Below are 12,007 nucleotides of genomic sequence, written 5' to 3'. Positions count from 1 at the left end.
TGCCCCAGTTCAGTCATATTCTGATCAGGTTTAAATAGGACTGCTTTTGAAGACCACTCTGTATGTGAATAGGCCTGACATTTGATTCTGGGCAAACCAGACCAGGTCCTGCCTCAGTTTGAGCAACATGATTGCCAGCAAAGTGAGGTTAATGAAGTGATTGTGACTGTCTAATGAAATCTCAGAGGCCCTTTTCTAAACTTTTTTTTTTAATTTAGTCACATGAGTTAGTCAGCTAGCTGATCTGAAAATCATTTTAGCATAAACTCAGACTCTCCACTGCTTCTAGGTTTTAATTATCTTTGAAATGAACTGAATTATTCTCTGTCTCTGAGGCCAGGGAATAGATTTCTTGTTGGATTACTGCAATTTCTGTCAGTAGGATCACCTGCTCATGTGTGAATAATCCCATCAAACCAGTCAGATCCCTTAAGTAAAGGCTGATGAGTGTACACCACATCACCACACTCCCCCACATACTGATGTTCTGATTACTTTTGTAGTGGGAACACTGATTCCCTGAATCGGTGTTTGAGAAGTTACAGGCAGCTCTTGAGACATAAATGTACACAATTTCTTTGTTTTATTAACTGCCACCAGCCTCCTTTTTTTACGCTGTGACTGAGTGTCAGTAATGAGCCAGCCCAAAGGGCTCTCCTTAAGCCATCATGGCATGGCTTGACATTGGCTGTAGGCTCACAAGGAAGAGAAACCCAGGAACAAACTCACCAAGAGATGGTTAACACCCATCACCACGCAGCAATTTGGAACACATCTGCAGTGGCTGGGAATAGGATGACAATCCAGTTTTGCTGAGATGTTTATTCCATCTAATACATGTGTAGGAGTGAGTCCTTCCCTAAAAGCTGTTCCCCTGAACATGTACAGGGATTTCAAGGCTTTATTCATATGACTTCCTCTCCCCTCCTCCCAGCATGGCTTCAGTTATGGTTTTCAGACACCAGCTCTGCAAGTGAGGTACCTCGGAAGTCTCCAGTGACTGGATCTCTCTTGGTAACTCTACAGCATGCCTGTTGAAGTAGTCCATGGTAATAGCATTATTCCAATAGCTCAGGTTGTTCTCTGGGTTAGATGTCTTCTTCTTCCTTCTCATGCAGCAGACTGTCAGCAGAACTGCTGTCAATAGAAACATGCCAAAAATCTAGTTATTTCCTTTCAATAAGGACTCATCAGTACCATGGATTTGTACTTTATGTTACCTAAGGAGAGGGCTGGTCACCTGCATTCATATGCTTCAGTCTCAGTCAGTCCCAGCTCTCTGCTAGCAAACCCTGCACAATTATGTCAGAATCTGGGCCAGGCAGGTGAGGTTTTGGGCTTGGCAGAATAGGCTGGTTTTGCTCTCTTATTGATGTGAGTGTATAATCTTCAAGATGTGGCTGCCTGATTAATGAAAAGCTTTGTTGTCTTAACTGATGGCAATTTAATACCTAAGAAGGGATTTATAGACCCTCTAGGAGAGAGGGCATTCCTCAGGGACTAAGATGCATCTGTGGGAATCTTTTCTGCATCTGGTGTGTTCAGAGGCTGCAGTGATGAGCACATTAGCAAGTGGGCAGTGAGAGATACCTGTCCTATTTCAAATAGCAAATTCATAAATGCCGCAGTGTAGTAAACCCCATAAGTTTGGGAAAAGCACCATGGAGAATATGAACAATAGGAATGCTGAAACAGCAAAAGAAAATTCCTGTTTTCCTGTCCTCCACCCCTAATCTATCTCTGTAACCCTATAAGGCAATGTCATGTTAACCCCTTACCATTGGTCAAGCTTGGATCCTTTCCAACCCTATAAAAGAAGCATACTGTACCCCATTAGGGGAGAAAGAAGAAGAGCAGAGACCCTTCACGGACCTCCCCAAATAAAGCCATCTCCGTGGAACAGCCTGCGCCTTCTCCTTCTCCTCTCTCTCCGTCTGCTGCAGCCTCCAGCCCAGGGCACCACTACCTAGCAAGCAGAGCTGAAATCCTGAGAGCTTGCAATCACTATAGAGCTGATAATCACCATGCTTGCTAGATGGTAGCCCTGCGGCCTTGGCATGAGCGAGCCAGCTTCGGGCACCCGGTCCCTACTCAGGGACTGAGCTCCTGAGCCCTACTGCTCTGCTTTATGATAAGGCCAAATCAGAGATGCTTTATTACTGCAGTTGTGTGACTTCCATACCAAAAGCTTCTGTCCTGAAGTGCCACTGCTCCCTGCTTCTGTTGCCTGCTATCTGTAACTTGGATTTTGGTTTGTGACCATGTTCCAACACATCAGCAACTAACCAGAGGAACAGATGGGTTCCTGAGTAGGATGAGAGAGGGGTAAGGTGGTGTGGAGATCCCCTGTGGCACCAGTCTCACATACCTTACACTTCGAGGATAGTGTTAATGCCAGAGCTGGGGTTTTCCTGCCTGTCTCCATCAGCTGTTGGATGTGGAATCTACTGATAAGGGTAACCTGTTCCCCCACACTTGCCTGGGCATTGGGTGATGTCTGAGAGTGTTATTTTTTTCCTCACCTTCAGAACTCACTTAAGCTTTTACAATCTGAAATATCTGAACTTAAAGTAGAGCAGCTAGGCAAGACAAAGTGACCAGCAAATGAAACTCCTGATGTTCAGGAGTCTGTCTGGTCCCAGGGCCACAGGAATCCCCGGCCTCAGAAATGCCCAGGTAATTCTCTCCCAGCAGGCAGCTGAACACAAAGCTGGCTGAGTGTTATTTTCTGGAATTGCTTTCAGTTTATCCATCTCTGTTGCCATTCAGATGGGTAATCTTGGCTACTTTAGGAGAGACAGGCAAAGCCACAGCAGCAGACTTACTGCTCCCACTGGCCCTGGCTCAGGGAGAAGCTGGGGTGTGTGCAAGGGTTTGCTCAGAGCTGTAATGTGTGAGCTCTGTCTGCTCCCCTTACACCTGTGGAATTCATTGACCAGTTGTGTTTGTAATCTACCTGATTTATACAGACAGGTAGCTGCACATTTACTTGCTTTGATTTGTACCCGTGAAATAGGAAATGCCCTGCTGTAAATTCCTTCTATCATTTCTAAATCCCTCATGGTAAAGGAGAAGAGAGAAAATATTCATGAAGCAGAAAAATATATTATTTCCTTAGCTACAGGTATAATTATGTATTAAAATGATAACTCAGAGGAAAGAAAAGACTGCAGAGAGATCACTACTGCTATGTATGTTTTGACAAACATTGCAGCTACCCATGTGCCATGGATCTCATTCCTTATCCCAGCTACCACATAAAAATAGTGACACAAAAGTGCAAAGCTAGAGCTCTATTTAAAAAAAGATAATAAACTATTAAGAATAATAATAATAGAAAAATCAATGTCTTTCAGTTCAGGCAGTTCTGTCACTAACAACTTCATTTGCTGACAGCCCAATAGTCTGAATCCTGCTGCTGCACCTCATGGCCCCCCAGAACTGCTCTCCCTGCCTGGGGAAATGCCTGTCCTCCTGAAGGGCTGCACCTTTTATCCCTACTTTGGCTGCTGCCCTCTCCATGTCCCAGCCCAGCCTGCAGGCTTGGGCAGATTAGAAAGTGATGCAGGACTTGAATTTAGTCCTCACCACTGCTGATGAGAGCAAACAGTCCTTTTCAGTACTCCAGCAACAAGAGATCCATCCCTAAGGCACAGAGCATTTCTGAAGGTGCCTGAGGATGTGGGAGCCCCAGTAAAGTCAACTCTGTGCAAATATTTTTTTGAAAGCCTGAGGTTTTACAGCTTATAAAATATTGTGGTTGCTGACAGAGAAGTATCAGATTTGGGGTTCAGGGGCTGGAAAGCCAGTGACACTGAGCTGAGAGAGATGCCAGCTTCTTCCAGCAGGAAATGGCCTTGCCCTGTGTATATATATACAGCAATAATTCTCCCTCTCTTAATTACACTCTTGGCCTCCAACTGTGGTGCACACACAAGAAAATGGATGGAAGAGCATGGAAAATGGGTTCCTGAGCTTCCACAAATATGTATTTCAGCAGAAGGATGTCTACCTAAGCTGCCCCAATTCAAAGCAGAGGAGACCTCATTTAAGAGGGTGAGTGAGGACAGCAGGGCTGGAACGGGCTAGTCCCTCTTCATCTTATATTAACTGCCCTTTTCACAGAATCATAAGTTGGAAAAGACTTTAAGGAATGTTGAGTCCAGCCATTAACTTAACACTGCCAGATCCACCACTAAGTGACAGCACTAAGTGCCACATCTACCACATAACATGCCGTATTTGGGGCATATTTTAGTGAAATTAATGTAGCCAACATAGGACATCTCACTTCCAGAACACTAAGACCAGGGTACAGCTTTTATATTCCTAGATATCCTTTTGTTCCCATTATTAGAATGACATGTATTACAGAAAAACTCTTCCAGACAGACAACTCTGATGGCCAGGGAGGCCATATTAGGTGGATGAAATACACAGAGGGCAGAGATGTTTTGGAAGGCACAAATGGCAGTAATGACAACAGAGATGAAGAGAGAGCTAGTAGCTGCACCACCCTGCTATCTATCCTGGTATATTATGTGGTTAACTCTTCCTTGGTTTTCAAGCAATCCTCTGGTTGCTTTCTGGGAGTCAGAAAATCTCACTTAACTTCCCTTTGCCTGCTCAATGGTGAGTGCCATGAGAAGGACATGTCAGTGTTGGCCCTGTGTCAGCCTGAAGTCCCTTGTACAGAGACTGTGACAATGTTAGGAATTATCAGAGGTCTCTGGAGGTTCAGGGATTCTGGAAGCATTTATAACCCATGTCTTTTCATGTGTTAAGGGGGTGAGCTGCTGATGAGCTCCAGCTCTGACACTGGACATTATTTGGCCATAGGGCAAGTTACATCTGCATTATCTGCCCCCCAATTATGACATAAAACATCCCACAAATGGGAGAAACAAGATTCTCACAGATTTACAAGTTTCTAGGCTGGTGGGAACATGTCCATCACCTAGTCACACCCATCTAGCACCTGCACACCAGGAGACTTTCACCTGTTACCTTTAACATAATCTATATTTAAGATACAGCACATCTCATAGGAAAATACTCAGCTTTATTTAAAGATACAGAGTGACCAGATGTCCATCCCATTCCCACAAATTTTGTTTCAATGTTTAATTTCCATTGTGGGGACATGCTTACATTACTCTTGTGTAAATACTTTCACCTCCAACCATCACTTCCTCCATGTTCTTTTGCCTTTTTTATTAAAAACTTCCACTATGCTTCAGAAATCTCTCCTATATATGTAGGCCTCAGCCTCTTTTTGTGCTACATCATGGCACAAATGGAATTATGTTGCATTTCTCCACTCCTCATTCCATGTCTCTTTTCTAATCTTCTGATTTTTTTTTAATCTAACCCACTATGATTATATACCACATTCAATCCAGCTTCATTAATGCAGTGTAATGAGATCATACCAATTCCCTACAGTTTTCTGACAGTCTTTCCCTTCAACTCACTAAAATATTTTACCAATCTTACACAGCTGCATACTCCCTTCCCCCACTTTCCAGCCCCCACACAAAACACTGTGCTAACAGACCTGAAATTGTAAGCACTTAAAAGTCATGCAATATTCAGGGTGAAGCATCTTCATTTACTTCTTCCTATGCCTGCAGATCACAAACATAAGTTTAAAGAACCCTTCCCTCAATGACTAAAATGCTTTTTCCTTATTTTTTTCTATTTCCCTGGTTTCCTACACGTAGCAGCACATACTTAGCTGTGATAAAGGTATCAGGATGGATTTGGTTATTGACTACAGCTGTTTACATCTGGAGACAGGAGTCACTCCAGCTCAGCCTGAGCTCACACCTGGGGATTAGGCTCAGGGCTTGGGATCTCTCTTGCTTCTGACTGGAAAGCAAGCATAGGTTTTGTGATGGAGAAGGTGAGTGAGGTAATTTTGGAAAGCATTCCAGTGCATGAAATGTGAGCTAAGTGAGGTTAGGCCCAAGGCAATTCTTCACATATCCTCTGAGTTCTGCTGATGCCTGTGCTGAGAGGCTCAGTTTTCCTCCCATGTTCTCCTGTGTCAGCAGAACTGACTGGATAAATTGACTCCTGTGCATCTGATTTGCAAGCTCCCGTTCTCCCACATTTTATTGTGTCATTCTGTGGTTCCAGTGACGCAAGAACCAGGAGCCCAAGGACTGGAACAGTGAGTTTTAAAATGAGCTCATGTTGTTCTTGTTCTGCATTGCAGAAAGAGGCACCTACACATGTACAACAGCACGTGCACAAAAATGTTCAAGGCTGCCTGAAGGACACTGCAAACCAAACTCAAACTGTGACATGAAGAAAATAATGACATCACTATGATTTTGCTATTCTGGGAAAGGGAATGGTACAGAATCCTTCATTTTTGCAGCCCTCCCATGGCATTAGCAACATTACTCTCATTATTTATACCATGAAACTGAGCTGCCAAAAGGTGACATGATTTCCCTAGGTTCACACAGCAGACATGGCTTGTGCATTCCTACTCAAAGCATCATTCTTCTGGCTAGCAGCTTCAGGGATTTCAGTGGGACTCATAAATCTGTGCATCTGTAAAGAAGTATGAATTGTAAGGGTGGGAGGCCAAATCCCAGCTCTTATCTAAGCAGAGGAGTTCTTGAGGCACAGATCTTCAGGCTTGTGTTCCAGCCCCTCAGCTGTGCCACCAGCTCAGCTGGTAGGACCTGCCAGTCCTCAGTGGGGCTCAGATGTGAGGGCACAGTGCTGCTGAATAAACACTCTGCTGCTTCCTGCCCTTTGGTGCAAATCCCCACAGCAGGGATGGGCCAGCAAGGAAACCCCAGCAGGGTCTGTCCTCTGTGAGGAGAAGTGCTGCATCCCAAGCACTTCTTCCAGTGGGGATGAGGAGCCAAAGGCTCCTTTGGTTGCCCTCTAGCTAGTCACTTCCCCAGCTACAGAAGCTCAAATGCCCAGAGGTTTTCATGTAACAGGTGCCTGTCACTAGACGCGTGACAGCAAGCAGCGTGTAGGGATCAGAGAGGAACAGAGACATCTTTGCAGAATCGTGATATGTTTTCCCTTCCAAGGATTTTTGGGTAGCACAAGCGGTGCCCAGAAGCCCTCCAAAGAAAGCTTTTCCAGCCTCCTTGTAACTCCTCACACAGAGGAGAGATTATATGGAAAGACACAAGGGCTCCTGGCAGAGGAGAGATGCTCTGGTCACTGCACAGCTCTTCAAAGGCTCTGGGAAAACAGGAGGTCAGCGAGCTGGCTTGGCTCCGGGCACCTCTCATTAGCAGGACAAGGGAGCTGAGTTAATTGGATTCCTGCAGCTCTGCAGCCTCATGCACAGGCTCTGGGTTGCCTCTCCTCACCTCTTTCCCTGTTTTTCCAGGGTGTGTGGCTAACTTCCCTGCCTTGAGGCTGTCTCTCTGCCTGGTCCTGAAGGTGCCAGCCTGAGCACAGAGCCACCAGCCCACGGCTGTAAGGGGTCCTCAGTGACTTCCCCTGTGGCTCGATCCCTCCTAAGGCAGCTCAGCTATTTAACAGCACGGGATTGTGCCTCTATAGCCTTTCAGCACCCCAAGGCAGGAGCACGACAATATTCAATATTTTTTTCCCAATCCGTGCCTACAACAACGGAGAGAGCCTCCCTTGGAAAACTTTTTCTCTGTCTGAAGGCGAAATGAACCCCCAATATCCGTTCTTCACGTTTCTCCCGAGGGCCGGCTGTGCCCCGCTTGTGCCCGGGAGGTGGCGACAGTCCCCTTCGCGCCGCGCACCGCGCACGCAGCAAAGCGCCCAGCCAGGGCGCGACACGCTTTAGGCAGCCAAACCCGCGGATCTGGAATCGACTTCCTAGATCTAAAGCCAGATCACCCCCAAAAATACCATTTAAATGCCTGCCTGCCGTTCGGTTCGGCTCTGAAATACATCCGAGAATCCCCGGATTTTAAAAGGGGCATCCCAATGAAGGCCATCGTCAGGAATCTGGTCTTGAGAGCAGGACTTAAATACTTGAATTATTTAAACATTCAGTTGTATTAGAGCCGATACAGATAACTTTCAAAATAGCATTTAACTTTTTTTTTTTTTAATGTAGCTTATGAATACAAGAACCAGAATAGGCAGTCACATGAACACATGGCACAAATGAAAAGAAGAAAAGTGCTAACACCTCTATTTAATGAACACTGGGTTAGCACTCCTGCTATCAGACTTCTCATATTATTATTACTGTTGTTATCGCTATTATTATTATTATTATTATTCAGCTCATTTATGGCACTCTGCACGCAGAGACCAGTTTACCCACTGGCTATACTTCCCATGCTTGTGCTGTATGGTTTTACACTTCTTATTTTGTATTTAGATGCTTTCTATCCAGTTCAGCTTTCTTTCTAGATATTGGCCCAAAATGTAATTCTTGGAAGAATTTCTTTGATCCTTAATTCTATTGACGGACAGGCAAGGCATAGTTCATCAAATCATCAAATATTGCTGCTTCTGACCACATGTTTGCTAAGTGCCAGTTTCTCCTCTCCATCTTGCACAGAAATGCACATGCAAATTCTGCTTTGGTTTCTCTTTGATTGCCCATCTTTTAGCCTTTAAGCTTTGTTCTTACTTGTGGTTTTAACCACGTTGGCAATAGCAGAATTGATGGTCCCAGGGGTGTGAATCTAACAAATATGCTGACCCAATCCAATAATTTGCAGCTGCTGAAAGGATTAGTATGGTCCCTTCTCCAGGTCTGCATTCCTGCAGCCTCATCCTTTCTGGGTCTCATGCTCATCTGACTCTGGGGAGCTGATTCAGCTCACTAGGTGGACAGAAATTACCAAAGAGTAAAGTGAGTACATTTTTGCCACTTTAACAATCTGAAAGTGTCTCAGGAGGTGAAAAGTCAGGCCCAGGCAGAAGAAGAGGGGCAGGATCATATGCCTGCACATCAGAAAGAGCAGGAGAGAGCAGCACTGTCCTGTTTGGCTGGAGTAAGCTGTGTGTGAGACTGGCTCAGGCAGCTCATCTAGCCTTGTCCTCAGTACAGCTCATAGCCATAAATAACAGCATTAATACTCAGTGTTGTTGGCTGCTACCCCTTTATGTTTCCTCAGGCAGCAAAGGCTGGGAAAAGTTTGGTTTTGTTTCACTCCAGACAGCTCAGAATAATCACACCCCATGACAGTGAGACTCCAGAGAATATGTTGTCCCACCAAGCTGATACAACCCAGCTAGGCATGGGACATCCTGGCAAGCACTCACAACTTTGTTCATATTTTCCCATGTGTTTTTTGTAATTGAATCAAACAACAAGACCCTGAGCCAGCTCTGGAAACCCAACCTGCCCTGGGTTGGGTGACTGCCCTGGGTCAGCAGGTGGCTGACTCCAGGTGTCTGAAGGCCAAGGTTTCTTTCTCTTCCCTTGGCAACTGTAAATTGGAATTAAAATTGAGGAAACCAGCACTTTGGTTATCAGATTTTTAAGTGAGATAGTTCATGTACTACCTGCAATGAAATATTTTATTGCACTGGAAAACTGGTGTTTCCTGAATTATTAGTCATTACAGATGTTATTAATCCTTTGGGTTAGCAGTGGGCTTTTTAATTCCAATTTCAGGGCAGAAAATACTAATTCCTAGATAAAAGAATTGCTGTCTAAAAGAATCACTGTCTTTGATCAAGTTTTTGATCACTGTCTTAAACAGTTTGGAGTAAAGCTGCTTCACACTCTAGAGCTGCTCAGGGTAGTGTTACACCCTCAAGTGGAGAGTTACTCCATAAGACTTTTAATAGCAATAGAGTGAGTATGCTTTGACTGTAACATTTTAGTCCTGCATTTTGAAGTTAAACACTCTGGTCAGTGAATGTGATGCCTGTGCATCTCATCCATCCCAAGCTGACCTGCCTCTGTTAGGCCTCCAGCTAGTCCTTGAATCGTAGGCCGAAATCTGAATATTAAGGAAAGAGAAAGCAAAATAAAGTGACAATTAACTTACAACATGAGGATATAGGGACACTGATAGCCAGAATGATCCAGGCAATGTCCATCTTGCTGAGACAGATGGTTGCTCTGTGCTGGGGTTTGTCCCCCTCGGTGACATGGGAGATGTTTCCTTGCACACCTGGTTTCCAGGTCCCGGCAGGAACCAGTCTGTTCAGGAAGTTCCCGGTGGCGGTGGAGCCAGCTGTGGAGGTGGGGCTGGACAACCTGGTGGCAGGCACTGAGGAGAGAGCACTGCCTGGTGACGTGGCATTGGTCACCGCGCTGTGCTGCGTCGGAGTCAGTCCCTCGGGGTCTCCCGCTGCCGAGGACGAGATGCTGACGTCAAAACTGGTCTGAACTGAGTGACCAGCTGCTGCTGTAGCAGATCCAGAGCCAGCAAACAGAGGGACATTTGTACTGAGATTCAAGGTTACCCAAGAGTTGTTTTTGCTCAGCATATCCCACATGCCATAGCGGGTGGGTTTAAAAGGCACCGACACTGCTTCAGGATCAGTTGATGGTCCAGCAGTTGTGGTGGCAAAATCTGCCTCCTGCACTGCTGCCTCGGTCCCATCCCCTCTCTCTGCTTCCCTAAGGCTTCCCGAGGAGTTGCGGTGGGGAGAAGGGTCTGAGTGTGTAGTTCTTGCCAGCCCCATTCCATTTGGATCACTGGATGCTGTGGTCTGGGACTGAAACGGGTGGTCTGTGAAAGGGCTCCTCAGGGTAGGGAAGGGAGAGTGCAGGGTTGTCTTTAGGTAAGGCTCTGTCGACTCTGAGAAGTTGCCTTTGAAAACCTGGAATATTTTCCCCTTGGGGCGAGGCTGTCCTGAGTACAAAGCACTCTGGTTGTACAAATGGTAAGTTTCCTTCTCGCCGAAGCGAGGGCCACTCTCTCGCTCTTGCCCGGTGGAAGGGGCTTTCTCCACCAGGCTGATGGGGTGGGACATGGCTTGAGCAGACGTGGGAAGGGGCTCTGCCGTGTGGTGGTCTTTGTGGTGAGGTGTTGTTCCCATGGCTGTGACAGTCGTATTGTTCATCGGGAAGCCCTGAGAGGAGGAGACAGTGGGAGACAGTACCTGAACAGAAAACACCAGCTCTTCTGTCAGTGCCAAGATCAGTAGAACACCTGAGGAAAAAACACAAAAAGAAGCTGAGATACTGGAGAGGAAGTGGTGGATGGGGACAGCATGGCTTGTGTGTCTGGCAGGAAGGAATACCTTCCATGTTCTGCAGAAGGACAGAAGAGGTAACATCCAACTTTGTCTGGTTCTCTGCAAAAGTAGGAAGAGAAATCTGCAGGAGCTGTGGTAACCCCACAGTCATGAGAGCAATGAGCAAGATTACAGGGAATTTCTGTGGCAAAGAAAGAGAGGACCTTGCAGTACTGATTCATGTGAAGCTTTAAAATGCCATAGGCAGGTGATTTCCCTGGAGAAGCTAAAAAGCATCCTACATTTCACGGGCAGAAACAACAGATGTCCTCATTTTCATCGCGGCCAGGAGGTGTCCAGATGAATGTCCATATCATTATGGGAAACCTTAGTCTGCTCACTCCTTTGGCCGCAAAATCCTAAATTTGGCTGCCTCCAGTCTTGGCTGCCATTAAGCAATCTGTTTTTTGAAAGAGCAGCTGCTTAGGTCTTGCTGAAAATTAGGTCAAGAAGGGATGTCTGATGAGAGGGCTACCTGGGTTATACATGCTGTGCTTTACTTAGTGACTTTGGAAAATCTAGTCACTCCAAATGTCAAAGATTAACAAGAAAACACAGCTATCCTGGACATTTTAAAAAACATTGTGATTATTGTGATCTAACACAACTGCCCTTCGCACCCATAACCAAACTTGGTTGTAACCTGTTCTATGCTCACATGGGCTGTGGAGTTGAATTGTGTGAATTTTGCCTCCCACCTCCCTCAGTGCTGCATATAATTTCACAAGGTGCCAGATCCACACTGCTGGGAACATCAATTCTTTCATTTATTCCTAGTTCAGATAATGGAGGTGGGCAGCTGCAGTAGCATAAGCCTCCCCAGGATGCAGGGCTA

The 12,007-nt window shown here is 45.7% G+C and overlaps 1 protein-coding gene across 7 annotated transcripts in view; it reads right to left on the bottom strand.

Moving 5' to 3' along the window:
• TMEM108 (transmembrane protein 108) overlaps positions 1–12,007 on the bottom strand; it is a 171,456-nt gene that overhangs the window by 763 nt on the left and 158,686 nt on the right. For 5 of the 7 annotated variants that reach the window (XM_071429525.1, XM_071429524.1, XM_071429526.1 and 2 more), the window contains 2 exons: positions 9,975–11,087; positions 983–1,137 (listed from right to left, as the gene is read on the bottom strand). In XM_071429525.1, the coding sequence (XP_071285626.1) occupies positions 983–1,137; positions 9,975–11,087 (1,268 nt within the window). Of the gene's footprint in view, positions 1–982; positions 1,138–9,974; positions 11,088–11,178; positions 11,492–12,007 lie in introns of those variants that run through there. The other 2 variants (XM_071429530.1, XM_071429528.1) reach the window with 2 other exon arrangements.

Source organism: Agelaius tricolor, unplaced genomic scaffold, assembly GCF_023055355.1.
Source record: "Agelaius tricolor isolate 1412-34295 unplaced genomic scaffold, bAgeTri1.0.p SCAF_6, whole genome shotgun sequence".
Taxonomy (NCBI): domain Eukaryota; kingdom Metazoa; phylum Chordata; class Aves; order Passeriformes; family Icteridae; genus Agelaius; species Agelaius tricolor.
The sequence above is the reverse complement of the archived record's forward strand: the minus strand, read 5'-3'. Positions and strand labels throughout refer to the sequence as shown.